This window comes from Elaeis guineensis, chromosome 7, assembly GCF_000442705.2.
Source record: "Elaeis guineensis isolate ETL-2024a chromosome 7, EG11, whole genome shotgun sequence".
Taxonomy (NCBI): Eukaryota; Viridiplantae; Streptophyta; class Magnoliopsida; order Arecales; family Arecaceae; genus Elaeis; species Elaeis guineensis.
This window is the reverse complement of record NC_025999.2, coordinates 92,513,315-92,531,204: the sequence shown is the minus strand read 5'-3', so window position 1 is coordinate 92,531,204 and position 17,890 is coordinate 92,513,315. Positions and strand designations below refer to the sequence as shown.

Sequence of the window (17,890 nt, the reverse complement as noted above, 5' to 3'; positions counted from 1 at the left end):
AGGCTTTTGTCTCCTGATATTGTGGGTTTCATGCCTAACCATCGGATTAGATTAATTTTAACAACTCAGATGGTTGATTCTCCTAAGTTAACAACTCAAAATGTCATTTAGGAAATCCAGGTCCTATCAAGATGTCACAAATTTAGCCACAAGCTCGTCACAAGAGTTGCTGACATGCGTATGGTGCAATGCTGCAAAGGATTTGGCATGGGCCAAAAGTCTACAATGCTCCTCAATCATTTAGAACCCACAGGGTGGTTGTTGGGTGGATGTCTAGTTGGGGTATTGAGGGGAGCAATAGTTAACCAAGGCATAGCATAGCCATGGTATGATATTGAGGGCTCGGAATGCATGATATTTGGCATGGCGACGGACCACCAGGATCATGGTTTGCTATACCGCCTTGTACCACTCCATACAAGACATACTGTACCATACTAATACCACACCAGTACAGTCTCTAACCATACCGACACTCAGTACGTTGTCTTGTAATGTACTGAACTACATACTGCTATTGTAATAGGATGATACTAGTATGAGATCCGGTATAGAGATAGTGAACGTTGGCTAAAATATAAATGGATCCTCAAGAATTCCTCTTGGTTGAGTGTAGAACTTTGGTGATGTTCCCAACTCCTCTAGGCCTGTAGAATATAGGTCCAAAATTGGCATGATTGAGGGGAAAGGCAGTGCCACACCAGATGGTCTCACATGGAGGCATCATGGTAATACTGGTCAAGTGAGCTAGCCACATTGTGTGAAGGAAAGTTTTGAGAGATTGGTTCTCAAGGAATTGTCCAACCTACCCTATGCATTTTTTATCTCTATGGAGTAAAGAGGCAATAGGGACCCGTTGGGCAAAGGGTGTAGCCTACCGAGATAGGCAAGCCTTATGAGCATAATAGGGTGATGTCTCATGGGGATCCACTGAAGCTAGTTGATTGTGGAGTACAAATGTGGCTTATGGAATATCAATTGTATTATGTGCCTTGGAGCTAGGCCTTAAGGACAACCAAAAGGGTCATGCCAAGGAGAGGATAGCTCGATGCAAGGATTGGCTAGTTAAATATATTTACTTGATAGGCAAACTTAGATGCCATTATCGTAGCAGTGCACAATGTGCAAGTGGGCTATGAACATTGTTGAGTAGTATGGCCATATGGATGAGAAGGGATGTTGTGGATGCAAGACCAGGACCATGGCAGAAGAGCTTACAGGTTAGCTTGGATAGCAAAACCCTGAAGGGCTCCAACATACACGATCAATTGTTGCTTCGAGGGATTATGGGGCATATGTCAGTTTGGCAGTTCGACTGGGCAACACGAGATAGGTTTGCCAGAGCCTCATGCATAGAAGCGGCATTACATGGGTTGCTTGCAAGCACTTGAGGGTGTCGCATGTGTTCAGTTCGACAGAGTTATCGAGTAGGGGCATAGTGTTGCTACTTGGCAATATGGCTAGACTACTGTGTTTTTACATATATGCCCAAAGGAAGGACTCAGGAGGGCTGGCATTGGTGTGTGGTATGCTAGTGCATTGCACAAGTATTTGGGTCAGGAAAACACTTGACCTATGATAATAAGCCAACCCACATATATCATGGTCTACCATACCACCTAGTACAGGGCATACCATACCATATGGGGAGCAAACCAATATGAAACCCCACTTCAAGTCGTTATAACCCATGTACCACCCATACCGAGATAAGTACCGCTCCATACCAAGGCATGTACCATCCCATATTGAAGCGTACTGACCTATACCAAGGTGTACCAAGATAAAAATTGAAAAAAATGATTTAGGAGCTATTTTGGCATATGATGCATACCATACCATACCGACTATATGGAACCGAACCGATAAGGTACCAATATGATATCTGATACCAAGATAGCAGACCTTACTGCATATGTTAATAGGTGATAAGATGAACATGTCAAGTTGCATGGATCGAACATGTTTTAAAACAATATTTTCATATATCACCTCTCCCATGAAACCATTAAACTCCACCTTAGGTCAATACAAGCAAAAGCGATGTACATAATTATAGTCACTTTAAATCATAAACTAGTCAATCCCATAGACATATTAATAAAACCTTTAGCCTACATTTGTTTCATGCCATCGAACTACCTCTTATGCTACTCAATCATGAAATCCATTTGAAAGCCCACAAAAACCATGACAAATCTTATAGGTGAATAGGGGTCGCTAGTTGATATCACATTATGTGAAACAATGTTGATTATTACATTATTGAATAAGTCGATGATATAGCATATTCAAAATTACGCCGATGCTTGCAGGAAATTGATGGGCGAACAGTTGTCTGGCTTAAATGTCAAAGAACTGCAAAATCTAGAGATCCAACTTGAAAGGAGTCTTCATTGTGTCCAAAAGAAGAAGGTTTTACCCGCATCAAATCTTGCTCATTAATCTTTCTTATCCATATCTTCTCTACTTAATTTGTTTGTTTGCTCTGTTTTAGGAACAAATTCTAACCGATCAAATTCAAGAATTGGACCGAAAGGTTTATCAATGAGTAATAGTTAAATCATTTTTAATGTTGAAAGTATTGCATTTTAAGTGCCTAAATTTCTAGAATTTGTTACAGGGGTACCTTCTTCACAATGAAAATATTGAACTCTACAAGAAGGTAAACCTTATACGTCAAGAAAACATGGAGTTGCGTAAGAAGGTATTGAGTTTGAGAAAGAGATATATATTTTGCTCTATGATCCAAACTTCAAAGTGGACCATTCATGAAGCTCTGGTCTTCATGTTTCCATGACCACATGCAGCACATCATGCTCTATGTAAAATATGTATGGATTTGGTCTAAATCTAGGTTCAATCAACCCCAAGGTTTTAAGTGCTACCAATGCTGCTTTGGCTACCATGTCAACGGATGTCAACACTAACACTAGGTCAAGTCAAGACTCATCAAATCCTTTTTTTGACATTTTTTTTGTTTCGACAAAGTCAAAAAAAGGTTTTTGATTTTTAAATCCTCTAATATTTTTTTGTTTAGGGCCTTTGGGCACACAAGTGCATCAACATGGCATGGCACGTACAGTGCTAGTCACTAGTTACCATGCCTCATGCCAACAATATTTAAAACCTTGTTCAATCCTTGAGAAAATAATAGTTATTTTTGTAACATGCTAAGCATGGAATTTGCATTGCAGATGTACGCAACAAATGAGTTAAATGGAGGAGCTAGTAAGGATACACTTAATCCATATGCTTTTTCTGTGATTGAGAATTCACATGTAGATGTACCTATTCATCTCGAGCTATGCCAACCTCAACAGCAAACACATGGAACACAAGCAACAGCTCCAAAGCTAGGGTAATTATTTTTGAAATATCAAACCTTTATATATTTTCAATATTTATTAGTTTTACTTGAATATACTTAATTAGTCCTTGCAGCAGACTTCAACTGCATTAAGAAGATGACCAGTGATCAAAGTGTATCATCTATGGTGCGCATCAGCCCAACTGTCAAGACTTCTATAGTTTGTTATCAGCTATAACATGCAATGTATCGGTTATCAAATGCAATGTATGAACTATGCTCAGCAATCATTTATATGTGGTGTGACATGATCTCAAAAAAATATCATTACTCTGTAAAGCAATCTTCCAACTAGGACTATTAATAATATGACAAGTATTTCTATTTAAAAACATTACTTGTATATGAGGACATGGCCTATCATAGCATCCGAGTGGTTGTTGGTAATGCTACTGGAAAACTCACTTGCTAGATTGAAGGTACAGGGGATTAGCACCAGTTAAAGTGCAACATGTTTTACACAAAGGATGACTCACTATATTCTGCTTAGTAACTAGTAACAAGAGGCATATGAAATGTGATAGATTTATTCTCCACAATAGTCACCACTAAATGGTGATGACAGCATTGTATATTAAGCTAGCTTGCTAAACAAAAACAAAACAACTAGTACTGGAACCGGCACTGATGATGGTAGGCCAGCAGTACAATATAGTCCGATACTGTGCCATTCCGGCACGTACCGATGGAAAACCAGCAAGGGAGGGGAATAGGGAGAAAGAAAGAGAGGAAAAGAGAGAAAGAGAGAAAGTGAGGAAGAGAGGGAGAGTGGAAGAGAGGGAGAGAGCAAGAGGGCGGCAAAGATAGAGGGAGGTTGAGGGAGAGGGAGAAGAGGAAAAGGGAGAAAGAAACAAAGGCTCCGCCCGTGTGTGGATTCTCTCCCCCTCCCTCAGGCTCTCTCTCTCCGCTGCCCTCTCCCTCTCCCTCCCTCCCTCCCTCTTTCGCTCTTTTCTTCTCTCTCCTCCCTCTCCCTCTCTCTATCTCTCCACCTTCCTCTTCCTCTCTTTCTCCCTCCCCCTCTCCCTCCCTCCCACTTTCTTTTCCTCTCTCCCCTTCTCTCTATCCCCTGTCCTTCGGTTTTTTCAGATTGGGGGCGGAACCATTCCAGTTCACCCCTGATACAGCTCCATATGTCCCACACTAGGTGGTTCAGAATAGTACTATTGTACATAGAACACGTGCAACACTATAATTTTTTTGTGCAATCATACAATTTAGCAAGGCAAGTTTTCCATTGACTAAATATCAGATAAAAATTCAGACCTGATCTTCCAAACAACACCAAAGTTTCTGTCATGCATTCAGATCCATTCAGCCACTCCAGTATCCATCATGATTCTGTTTCGATATGTAAAGGAAAAGTAAAAAAAAAAAAATTGGAATCGAAAATCACTTTTGCAAAGAAAAATTTAAGGAAATCTAAATAACTGTCAAACTATATGATTCATAAGAACAAGACAGGACATACTTTAAACCCGAAGAGCTACTTGTTTATCTTAAAAAGACATGGTCTTTCATATAACATAGTCCACATAGATGCAAGGGATATAATAAAAAAGCAGCAATTAGAAAAAAAAAAAAAAATCTATAAGCAATTCTCTGTATATGCAAACAGTTACAATAGCCACCATAAACAGCTAAAACAGTATGTTGAATAATGTATTTATTATAATGTTATATAGTGACCAGATGAAGATAAAAAATTATGAATTTTAACTACAAACTTGGATTATAGTGAAGCAAAAATATAAAATCAAAAAAAAAAAATGCTTACAGCAGATTCAAAGTGGTGTGGTGACATCTTTAGAATGTGGCAGCCCAAGGAAGAAATAAGTGTAAAATGTTGAACAGTTGGGAACCTCATATTCCTAAAGGTGACAGAATCATAACTTGAAGAGTTGAAGGTGAAAACCAAGTCCTCTAAACATTAGTAAGGATGTTTGAACAGCAGACCGCTATTATGATAAAATAATGTCTCCTTTTCTTCACCAAGAAGTATAAAGATTTCATGATATACAAAGTTGTTCCAAACAACACATCAGGGAGATTGAGGTTGTTAAACATTGATATTATTCTTATACATGATACCTTAAACCATTTCTTGTACTTCTTTGAACATAAAGAATTAAGATTCAATCTCAAACCATTCATAGAGCATGATATTTAAAATGCCTTAAGGTTATCAAATTAGATCGAAGAATAATCCAAGCCACACCCAGTATGGTTTAGAAAAGAAAAGGAGATTTTTTTTTTAAACTCAAATACGATTTGTATTCATATTGCAAAGTGTAACACATGGTGCATTCAAGGTTCTTAGATTGAAAGGTTCAAATTTAACATATGTCATCAAAGGGTTCAAAATTTAAAAATACCACCGACCTGGAGAGGCTTTTCTTGAAAATAAATACCCAAACATCAGGTTTTGTTCTCTTTCTCATCAGGCATGTTACTTTTAAACTTCTATTATCTAAAAACCCTTTTAGTAGATTTACAATTCATATAAAGGAGCATCGAGGTTTTATTAATATAAGAAGAGAGAATATGTAGTTCCGCTTTGTACTGCAGCAAATATTCATTAGTAGAATTTTATTTCCAAAAACCATCATGAGATGTCGAAAATTTACTAGAAAGCATATTGCATCGAACACTATATAAAGCAACTCTCTTTTGCTGGATCAAAGCAAATGTTGGCCACATTATCAAGAAAAAGCAAGTGATAAAGAGAAATACTTTGTACAAAGCAACAGGAGGAAACCTTGCTGATATTTTTGTGCGCTACGATAAGTAATGCCAACCTCAGCAATTATCCTATGGATTGAGTTGAATAATTTATAACATCTGCATCAAAGCTGAAAATCTGGACATGCAAAAATGTATTTCTACAGCAGTATGCAATCTAATTCCAATCATAAAAATTGGTAAATGTAGATATGAATTTTTGCATAAATTAGATGTGGCATGATCTATCACTCAAGAAGCATGACAACTCAGTGGTGATATGTGATATCTGCATCCACTAAACTGGAAACAACCTGTGATGACAAACATAATAAGTGTGATCATAAGAGAGTCTGGAATTTACCAAACCAAAAAAAACCAAAAGAAGGCAAAGAAAATATGAGTGCACTGATGCTAAGGCTGAAACATAAACAAGCATAAAAAATTTAACAGGAAATACATAAACCTCAGAAAGGGGAACCAAAACATTTTGCTGATGCATGTAACAACCGCAGGAAATAATCGCTACTGGACTAAACAAAATAGAGTTACACCAAAAACTGAGAAACGAGGCACTTCTTTATTCATCAAGCGATGAACAGACATGTCAGATAGTTAGCAAAACATCAAAAATCCTATCAGATCTCTGAATGTGAGACCAGCACATAGCATGCACTATATTTAAAAACAAATCTCATGAAACCACATGCAGGGAAGCACCAACATAATACACAAATAAATTGAGAGTTTTAAATAAACAACAGCCTCGCAATATACTCAGTCGCACTGACAAAGCATAGAGTCATGTCTGCAGAAGACTCCTATTCAGTTAGAATGCAAACACCAACAATGCAAAACTATCAGAAAAATATGATAAGACTATATAAGTATATATTGCATAAAGGATCTTTGTACATCGCAGAACATGTTAAACAACAGCACAATACTTAATTCCTCTCACATCTACTTAAGGAAGCTCTTTTTATTGTATTGCTACAAATGTTATGATGGGTTTAGCAGCTCAAAATGTAAAATTGTTGCAGTGAGACATAGATAAAAATAATGAACATTGCAAGATATCATGGCATATCATATTATAATAAATAAATGAATAGTAAAATTTTATTTCTAATTTAAGTTCTAACAATTCATCTAACTTCAAAAATTTTCTTTTTCTCCTTCCATATTTTCTAAAACTTTATTTAGATTTGGGCTTGCTCTAGCATCACATGGCTTACTTGAGCATCATGCTTACATAGTGGTGGAGGCACATCCAACTCACTTAATTTGTTGAATGCACCTGTCATTGATCATCATATTTGCCTAAGCATTATCTCATAGAAGTATAGGAAGTAGACTACTACTGTAATAAAAATAAGAGCATCATGTCAATATTTCCCTATTAACACAACCAAAATCAACATTTACTATTGGACAAAGCAGCATATCAAGTATCAGGAAATTGTTCATAAAAACAGGAGTGATAGGAAGCTACTCCTTCAAATATTTTAACAACTAAATAATGTTACTTTTTTTAAGTAGGGCACCTTAAAGCACAAGGCTCCCACAACCGTAGGGTTCAGGGAGGATCAGATGTATGTCACACCTTACCCTCAGGCTCAGAGAAGCTATTTTCATTTTCGAACCCATGACACTCAGGTTCATAATGGAGCAACCTTCCCATTGCACCAAGGCCTGCCATCTATATAGGTGATAATAAATATCACTTGTTGCATAAATTATTCTATGCTGTAATATTTATTTTGTACAATTTATTGCGTGCTTTTGTTTGGCATCCATAGTAGAAACCCATCCTGCAGGGACAAACCAAAAGCATGATAACACATGACTTTCAATACCTCGGTTTATAGCTTGGTGATAAGATTTTCCTTGTAGTGCAGTCTAATTTTCTCTTTCTTTCACCATAGTAAAATGACTATTTAAAGATATAAATCTGAAGGAAAATGTCAAAAAGATGTAATATCTTTATGCTAGTGATGAATGGTTAGAGTATTATCTGCTGTACAAAGTGGATAATAATTGTATGCGTGTAGCTTTTAGGTGGTCCAGTTATATGAACCTGATTATTGGAATCACCATGTACATATGAACCTTTCTTAATATAATAACAAATAAGGTAGCTTGGCTAATCCTTAACATTGTATTAGAACTAAATAGCTCTAATCCTTATGACTCCTGGTTGTGATCCAATTTGAAATATTTGTTGCAAGGTTTCAAGAACCGGTACCGAGACCTGTACCGGTTCCTGATCGGTATGGTACTGTACCGTACCGATGATAAAAAATCAAAAAAAATCCTACCTAGCAGCATTTAAAAAAAAAAAAAAAGAAGAAAAAATTGGGCCGAACCGGACCGAACTAGCCCTGAACCATACCAAACCGACCCAAACCGTCCGATTTCGGGTGGTTCGGCCTTGAACCATACCAAACCGACCAGTACAGTGCAGTTCCAGTTGTATTCCAAAAAACCGGCCTAAATCGGATCAGTTCTCCACCGGTATGGTATGGGGTGTACCGGCCGGTTCGGGTCGATATGGAATACCATGATTTGTTGCATATTGATTTGATCATGAGAACATATTTACTCATCATTCTCTTTGCCTTCCAACTCCAGCTCCAAGTCTTTGTCACCTGAGGGTAGACATTCATGTGAAGAAACAAGCTGCTTGTGTGCTAAAGCTGAAGCTTGAACTCACTGCTTCTCTTACCATCATGGACCAAACCCAAATTTGGTGACTGAATCTTTTCGATGCATTAAGTATTTGCTGCCCACCACCTACTCAGTTGTTTTCTTATTTGAAGTATTTGTTTGGCAGTCATTTCTACCCACAGCTCAGATAAGAGACCACAATGTAGCCATGGCACTTAGCTAGGCACTAGGCTCTTGAGCCTAGCAAGCTGCTAGCACCTCCTAGCACAAGCCAAGTTAACCATGGGAAGAAGGTTGGCACCAGCTACAGTACACAAATTTCATATCAGTACCAACAAAAATTTCAATTAATTTCAGCTCTCGTTGATCAAATGAATGTCTAGAAGTCTATCCAAGCCAGCAATAATGCATTTCATAGACCAATATGAGTCACTGCAGACTATTTGCTTAACAATTTGCCACAAAGTACAGCAATCCTAAAAAAACAAAAAAGGTTCAGTCTTTTAAACCCGATGACTTGAACCACTATAACACCCAGGTTTGCCCAGTTCAACCACAGTCAGTCACATTTCAACTGACCCACATCCATCCACTCAATCTGTCCATCATGAGATGAGGCTGTACTATCTCCATGTGAGATCTGGCCACACTGCCTCAAATCTGCCATTGCTGCCCTCATTTCCCTCAGATCCAACATCACCTCCTTCAATCCCATGAGATCCAGCCACTGCCCTTGATCCTCATGAGACCCATTCCTTGCTGTCTCAAATCTTCCATTCACAGACCAAATCTTCCATTTTGATGCTTCTTCATCATTATTCCAACAATGCAATACATACCATAAGATAACCTTGCAGCCATGGCAATGATTTGCCTACAATGGGAGGCCAAAGGATTTCTTCCCTTCTTTTTCAATCAACTCCGGATGGGCCAAATCCAGTTCGACGGATGGTTTGAACAGTTGAACAGTTCGAGTCATCAAGTTGAAAGAGCTTTTGGATTTTGCAGGTTTCGATCCAACCCAATGCAAAGGCTGACAGGTTGATTGGGTTTCAAAACACTGCACATATAGTTGCATACAAATTACTAGAGGCCAACATATTGCTATTAAGAGCATGCTTCCAGCCACCTAACTCCAGGAACAACCACTCCATAAGCTGCTGCAACCTATTCATTAGGAACATACATATGGGTGGCAACAACCTTCCTATCATCAATCAGCAGCCAATATCACCGGCTCCTTTGAGCAGTTCCTTCAAGCTCTTCTTCGAGAGTTTTAGGAGCCCCTTTTGAACATTTCTACAGCAGCAACATCTTAATCCAATCCCATCATCAATGTGGACATTAAATTGGATGTCATGCCACCTACAAGCAACATCCATGATTCCATTCAGCTTCAATTGTTTACCTATCAATTATGGGGCCATATTGATAGAACCAGAACTTGTCCTTCAGATGGCTCTGACTAGCCTTTTGCTTGCTTGTTGCTCATCATCACATCGGTCGTGCAATTTCTTAAACAATCATGCCTGCCATCAGGTTTCAAATTCTACATCTAACAGAGCATCAAAACATCACAGTTAAGGATTTGCAGAACTATGTGGTCAATATGAGCAGAAAAAAGGTTCTAAGACTTCCTTGAGTACAAGCAGCCCGTGCAATCAGCTAGCAGATGCTCATTCAGCTCTCTATATTGGTTAGAACTACATACTATTATAATGAATCTCCTAATATGGCATTATCAAAATATTACACTTGAAGAAGTTTCAAAACTTATAGCAAAGAAGAGCTGATAGGAAAGCAAGAGAGACCAGCATCCTCCAAAATCTCTGCAGGTACATCGAAATTACCACTAATCAGATCAAACAAAAGAATTAGATATACTACACCACCCAAACAGCCAGGAGAGAAAAATATACATCCAACATCCCCCATATTCTTCTAGAAACCAAAAATAACCATGCATAAAACCCCAGATCCATCTTGAATTAAAGTACTTGAACAAGACCCTGCTAAAAGATTGCTTCAACAGATCAGTTATTAAAGAAGATAAGGTAGTCAAAATTCAGTTAGCATGAAGACATCAAAAAACAGGAAACTTCCTCTCAAGAACAGCCAATTGCAACTCTACATAGGCAAAAAGCATTTCAATGTCGCTGAAAACATGAAATATAGATCAAGATGATAGTAAAAAGGACTCAAATATCAAACGAATATCTCAAGTGGATACACCCTACAAAAATAACAAAAAACATGCAAGCAAGTAGTGATGGCAACCATCTCATAGCTTAAACAGCCTCTATCCAGTTTAGAAATCCCTACAGAAAGAAATTTAAATGCTCTTTATGATCTAATCAAGTTAACAATGGCAGAAAAAACTAGAGTTCTTAATGTAAAGTATCGTCGAACCATCCCAAACCGAGTGGTTCGGGCTGTATCAAAGTGAACCAGCCCCTGTTTAGTCGCTTTCCATCACCGGAAAGCCCCTCACTGCAACAAACCAGAGCTCGCTCCCCACACAACTGCTGCTCTCCCTCCCTCCCATCTCTCTCCCCTTCCTTTCCTTCCTCTCTCCCTTTCCCTCTCCCCTCCCTCTCTCTCTCCCCTATGGTTCCAATCTCTACCCCTCGCTAGTGCATTGTCTCTTGATCTCTCGATGAAGGCCATCTGATCCCCCTTCTATTCACCTTTCACCACTGGAAAGGTCCTTGCTGCAAAGAATCGGAGCTCACTCCCTCTGCAACCACCGCCTCTCCTTTAACCATGACAATACCGACCACTGTACCTCCCTCTCTACCCCCTATCCTTCCTCTCTCTCCTTCTCCCTCTCCCCCTTCCTCTCCTTATTTTGGTACGCCCCAAAGGTACGGACCCTTGTCGTGTTGAACCAATTGTTGGCCGGTATGACCTAGGTACAAGTTTAGCAAACTTTGCTATATCCCTTTAAGTCATTAACCATCCAAAAATTACATGTATACCCTTGCAAATTTGCTATTTACATTTATACCCTTATAATTGTTTCTTTTTGCGTGTACCCCTACAAATTATTGCTTTTTCCATGTATACCCTCAGAAATTTATTATTGTATATATATCCCTATAAATGATTTCATTTTTGCACATCTTTCTTTATTAAGGATATACATGCAAAAAGAAACAATGTATAAAGGGTATACAAGCAAAAAAAATAATTTATAAAGATATGCACGTAAATAGTAAATCTATAAGGGTATGCACGCAATTCAGATATTTATAAGGGTGGAAATGCAAAAAATAATTAAAAGGGTATACATGTAATTATAAGGGTACACATGCAATTTCAGATATTTATAACATTATACATACAAAAAAAAAAACTGAAAAAGAATGACTAGTTAATTCTTATAGGATAAAGAAAAACATCTGTCAGTCTCAAATACATTTTAAAGAACCTAATATGAAATTATCAAAAATGGTTCAGCAAAATAATTTCTTCAACATAATATATACTTACCAGCAGGATTTTGAAAACCGGACCGAACTGCCCGATTCAGGGCATACTGAGCCGGATCGATGCAGAACCGGATCAGTTCGACCCTAGTTTTCGCCACCCGACATGAAAAAATAAAAAAAAAAAAGAATCGCCCGATTTCATTTCGAACCGTGCGGTATGTAGGTTTACCAGTTCAGCTTCTTTCTTATTTTCTGAGACAGAGAAGTCGAAAGACTTCTTCTATGTTTCTCAATCTCTCTCCCTCCCTTTCTCACTCCCTAACATCGAGAGCAACAGAAAGACTCTACGAATATATAGATTAAAGCCCTTTAAGGTATGTTTCTCCTTTCTATCTCTCTTTCCTCTCTGTCTCTTTTTTTTTTGAAAAATTCATGAAAAATAAAAAAATAAGGGGAAACCATGTCAAAATTTTTTTGTTTGACATGATTTTAATATATGTCATAGATCTATAGGATGATCTACACAATGACACTAAAATCATTAATTTTCGTTAAGTATATAATTTTTTAAATTAAAAATATATCTTTAAAATAAAAAAATTTTAAAAAATAACTGTTAAATCAGATTATTGTTTAGGGACTTGCAAGCTATTTTTGACATAAATTTGATGCCTATTTATTAATGTTTCAATGCATCTTGCACATAGTAGCCTAGGCATAAATTTGGAAAAAAAAATAGTATTTCATGCATGTCTATTGTCTAAAAAAATTATATGTAGTATCCATGATAAGATTCTACATGGCTCTAAGATCAAATTATTTTTTATAATTTTTTAAATTTTTAATATATTTTATTTTAAAAATAATAAATAAATAAATAAATTTAAAAATATAAAAAATTTAGATAAATAAAATATATCATTTTTACATAATTATTGAAGTAATGTGTTTATCAATTTTTAGAAATAGATCCATCAAGGAAGAAAAAGGATCCAGAACGTGATATTGATTGGGAGCATGCGGAGATGCTCTCAGATCGGCATCATTGAAGATATAAATGGTGTAGCATAGAATTCAAGGGAGGATGAGTTACACGGTTGAAGCAACATTTGACTGGCGACTATCCGGATGTAGCTATGCACCGTAAGTATCCACAAAAGGCCCATCGGTTAATAAAGAAATACTTTGCTGATTTTAAAGCAATACAGAAAAGAAATTTGATAAAGAAGACAGAGGTGGACCGTTGAGCAATAGAGCCACCTTCTTATCACTCCAAGAAGTTAGAGAAAGGATCTATTCCAGATGATGAGCAGGCACAGATTGAGGCTGTTATTCAAACGAGCTTGGATGATCAATAATAGCTAGAGGAGGTAGTGAGCCGTTAGCTTATAAGGGCAAGTCAGGCTTAGGAAGCACTGCAGCAGAGTATAAGTCATGATTTAGGAGGATATTCTCACTTAGAGAGCCCGCCAGTAGAGGCACCAGCCGTCTTGCATCCATGCTGGGAGCATGTGGCAATAGAAAGAAATCCTCTAGAGAGATTCCAACAGGAGCCACTATCCAAGATTTGGATCCACATGCATTTCCTAACAGAGATTCCAAGCAACAAAGAATTGATACTATGTTGAGAAAAAATAAGAAGAAAGATATATGGCGAGCTATTGGATCTTGATTTCACTTCAATCACATCCCAGCGAACGTAGCAGACAACCCATATTATCGCTTTGCCATTTCATCTATACAGGCTCCACGTGTAGATCCTCCAGGATCAAGAGATATTCATGGTGAGCTTCTTGACCAGAATAAGAAAGATCTTGAAAAATGGATTGCCTCATATCAAAGCAAGTAGCGTGTATATGCATTGACTATGATGTGTGATGGTTGGACTGATCCTACTAGATGAAGCATCATCAACTTCTCGACATATGTGATGGAAGAACATTTTTTCACAAGCCTGTTGATGCTTCAACTGGGATGCACAATGCCAGCTACATCCTCAGATTAATGGAGGAGGTGATTGATGAGCGGAATGTCATGCAGATTATCACAAATAATAGACCACAGTATAAGACTGCAGGGGAGATATTGATAAAGCAGCGACTGCATATTTTCTAGATCCTGTGCTGCACATTGTATCAATCTGATGTTGATGGATATTGAAAAGATTCGTAGGATGCAGAAGGTAGTAGAGTCAGTACAGAGCATCACCAAATTCATCTACAACTATACATGGGTCCTATCATTGATGCGGCAGTTTGCTGGGGGTGATATATTGAGATCAGATATCTCACGGTTTGCTATTAATTATATAGCATTTGATAGCCTGATTGATAAGAAAGTACATCTACATCAGATGTTTGTCAATTCTGAGTGGCAACAGAGCAGATATGCCAGGAAGGCACAGAAGAGAGCAATATAGAGAGTTTAGTGATGAGACAGTCATTCTAGCAGCAGGCCGAGAAGATAGTGGCGGCTATCAAACCTCTATATGAAGTGCTTTGGACTGTGGATGGTGACAGATGGGCTTCTTATATATGATGGAGAGAGCAAAGAAATAAATCAAGGTGGCAGATCCACAGCATGTCGATAAGTACATCAGGATTATCGACCATCAATGGGGCTATCAAATGGATAAGGAGTTGCATTTAGTAGGTAAGCAGCAAATCAAAAACTTTCAAAATTTGTATAAATAAACTAATCAATTATGAAAATCTATATACAGCTTATTATTTGAATCCAAGGTTCCAGTACTTCATACTTGAGATTGGCATGGATGAAGAGTTTTTATTTGCCTTACGAAATGCAATAGACAAGATGGAGCCCGATCCAGACATCGCGGCTTTGTCTTGAACAAGTTTAATAATGTTTATTAACTTAGTTGTATCTTCAACAAATATGATATTATAAATTTATAACAAATACCTTTTTACAAACAAAAATATTTAGGGAGGGCACAAAATTATTTGGAAGTAATGTAACAATCAGAAGCAAATCAAATATGAATCCAGATATATATATATATTAATAAATCTATTATCATATTGATATATTCAATCTTCTTTTTGATTTTGCTAAATTTCAATTATTTTGTAGCTGAATGGTGGATGCATTTTGGTGGATCTGCATGAAATCTGAAGGATCTTGCCATTAAGATCCTCTTCTAGATAGTTTCATCGATTGGATGTGAGTGCAACTGATCGACCTTCGTTCTTATCCACAACAAGCAAAGGACTGTCTAAAACAGAAATGCCTCAATAATCTTATATATGTGCACTATTATTTGAGACTGAAGCTCAAATGAATTGAAAAGGAAGTTCAGCTGAAGTATTCAGATCCAACTATGAGTGATTTTGTTAATGAAGATGAAGATCCGATAATCGGATGGGTTATGAGCCAGTAGCAGGAGCTAGAGCTTGATGAGCCAAGATCACCTCCACGACCTGCTAATTTTGTTGCTAGCAAGGCTATAGTGGATGCCTCTCAATAGGCAAGTAGCAACATTCCATATAGGCCTCCAGCCAATACGCCACAGCATCCACCCTCGCAGTCTAGACAGTCAAAGCAAGGCATGGCGAGAGGGCAAACAGCTGCTATGCATAGAGATAAAAGAAAAGAAAAGACGGTTGCAGCCCCAGTAAAGAGAGCATTCGGTTCACTCATATTCAAACATCAGGCAGAGCAGTGATGATAGTTCTTCAGCTACTCATGGATCTGGTGATCATGGAGGGATCGGAGGATAGGAGACACAACCGGTTGGTGGTCTTCAATTCACTAGTGAGTCTATTGGTAGTCTTCAATTCACTGGTGAGTCTCAGTTTACACGCATTGTTGGCAGTAATTTCGTACTAGCCGAAGACTCATGCATACAAGGACATAAAGGTATCTCAGGCTCGGCTTGAGATCTGGTACGAGCTTGATTGCCAACCTCCTTTCCAAAATCCGACCTGCACTCGGCTACCGACCTAACAAGGCACATGAAGGTATCTCAGGTTCCATCATATTGTCCTATTAAAATATGAGAATAGCTAGGAGTAAAAGAAGGGCCATCCATTCTCAAACCTCTAGTGTCAACCCATGCCATTAATGGGTGCGGCCCTTATATGCCATTAATGGATGTGGCCCTCACGTACCATGAGGTGACATTATTCACCCAACTTAAGAAGGTCAAAAGATCAGGCACAATCTTCGAGGATATTCAATGAAGGCAAAAAGGTCTTTGACAATTTCTCTCTATCCCTCTTCTGACTTCGAAAAGTCACCTAAAAGATTAACATCGGCCATTAGAAGATCCAACCCTACACAAAACTTCAAATCTCGTGATCACAAGAAAACAGATAAGGAATAAAAAACAAACAAATCCTATTGGATTAGAGAAGAATAACAGAAATATCTCACCTAACAAGGCAAGGCTAACTGCCTGATCCTCCTTCCTCTCACGACTCTTCAGCCTCCATCCATAAATAAAGGGCCAAGAAGGACCCTCCAGGTATGAAATCTCCTCTCCCAACATGCTCACTCCTCTTCTGTTGCCAAATTTTTAACTTGAACGTCGAAGGGTCCCCGCCAGAGCCACCTCTGGTTAGAAACTTTTCTTACAAGTCCTACTACCATCGTTTGATCGTCGCCGACCTGCCGTCGCTGCCCAACTCCAATTGATCCGACCTCGAGATAAAAATTTGTATCAACACATGCCACACAGGATAGGGACCATGATGTGCGAGCTAGTAGAGCCCGTGATGATACGATTTCATACAAACGATGGGCTCTGCGAGATCGTTCAGGATATGATATAGCTACAGATGACCTCATATGTGGAGTAGGATCCATAGATGTATCAGGTTCGTCCTCGTATTCTGGATCCTCTTACTCGCAGCCACAGGCACGTTATGATCGTTATGGATATGGATATGAATATGGTGCAGCAGAGACATCGTCTTCTTGTGGCTACTGTCTTGTGCAGTCCGAAGCATCTTATGGATCAAAATTTGATGCTGATATATTTGAATGGGCCCCTTCACAACCAGATTATCAGCCCAACGATACCTCTCAAAGTCAGGACCTTAGTGAGAGATTGAGGATGAGTTATGATCCAGCACGCTTACCTTATGGAATGAGCACAGAGGATTATAATGCTATGTGGCTAGAAAGATGGACTGATGTTCCTTCTGACTATGTAAATGATCCAGATATTTATAAACATTGATAGCTGATCAGATTCTGATGATCAATACGTATTGAATATTTTTAGATTTTTTTAATTGATTTAAGAATTTTAGGATCCAATGATATCTAGTCCATATATTGATTATTTAGGATGCTAAATAACATAATATCATACTTAGATTGTGTCACACGCGATTAAAAGTGTATCAGAGGGATATAAACATTAATGAATACTACTAAATATCAATTTGGATTTTAAAATATTAAATAATCCATAAAAATTTGATTGGATACCCCCTCCCAAAAAAAAAAAAAAAGACTAGATATCAGCACACCCGCATATCGAACCGGCCGATGATCGAAACGGTCACCGATATTGGTTTTCAAAACCTTGCTTACCAGATTGTAGATTTAGTTCTCATTAGCCTGTTTTGGAGTTTCCTCCAGTGGTTTCCGATTCAAGCCTCCGATAGTGCATCTCCAAGAATTTGTACTTGGATAATTATAGCATAAGTAGGTCTCTATCCCTTTTCAAATA

The 17,890-nt window shown here is 38.0% G+C and overlaps 1 protein-coding gene, 1 long non-coding RNA gene and 1 pseudogene across 13 annotated transcripts in view; 2 read left to right on the top strand and 1 right to left on the bottom strand.

The window, feature by feature from the left end:
- LOC105048533 (MADS-box transcription factor 23) overlaps window positions 1-3,707 on the top strand; it is a 70,563-nt gene extending 66,856 nt beyond the window's left edge. For 4 of the 8 annotated variants that reach the window (XM_029265552.2, XM_019852001.3, XM_019852000.3 and 1 more), the window contains 5 exons: window positions 2,316-2,415; window positions 2,498-2,539; window positions 2,624-2,707; window positions 3,198-3,361; window positions 3,436-3,707. In XM_029265552.2, coding sequence (XP_029121385.1) covers window positions 2,316-2,415; window positions 2,498-2,539; window positions 2,624-2,707; window positions 3,198-3,361; window positions 3,436-3,463 — 418 coding nt within the window. In that variant the 3' untranslated portion in view covers window positions 3,464-3,707. The remainder of the gene's footprint in view (window positions 1-2,315; window positions 2,416-2,497; window positions 2,540-2,623; window positions 2,708-3,197; window positions 3,362-3,435) is intronic. The other 4 variants (XM_029265553.2, XM_029265549.2, XM_029265550.2 and 1 more) reach the window with 3 other exon arrangements.
- The window catches only part of LOC105048534 (uncharacterized), an 82,173-nt gene that overhangs the window by 44,747 nt on the left and 19,536 nt on the right, over window positions 1-17,890 (bottom strand). For 4 of the 5 annotated variants that reach the window (XR_012142452.1, XR_012142453.1, XR_012142451.1 and 1 more), the window contains exon 2: window positions 4,634-4,708. This is a non-coding gene — a long non-coding RNA (uncharacterized lncRNA). Of the gene's footprint in view, window positions 1-4,633; window positions 4,709-6,125; window positions 10,588-17,890 lie in introns of all 5 variants that reach the window. The other variant, XR_012142455.1, reaches the window with a different exon arrangement.
- LOC140859136 (uncharacterized) lies at window positions 14,089-15,214 on the top strand (annotated as a pseudogene).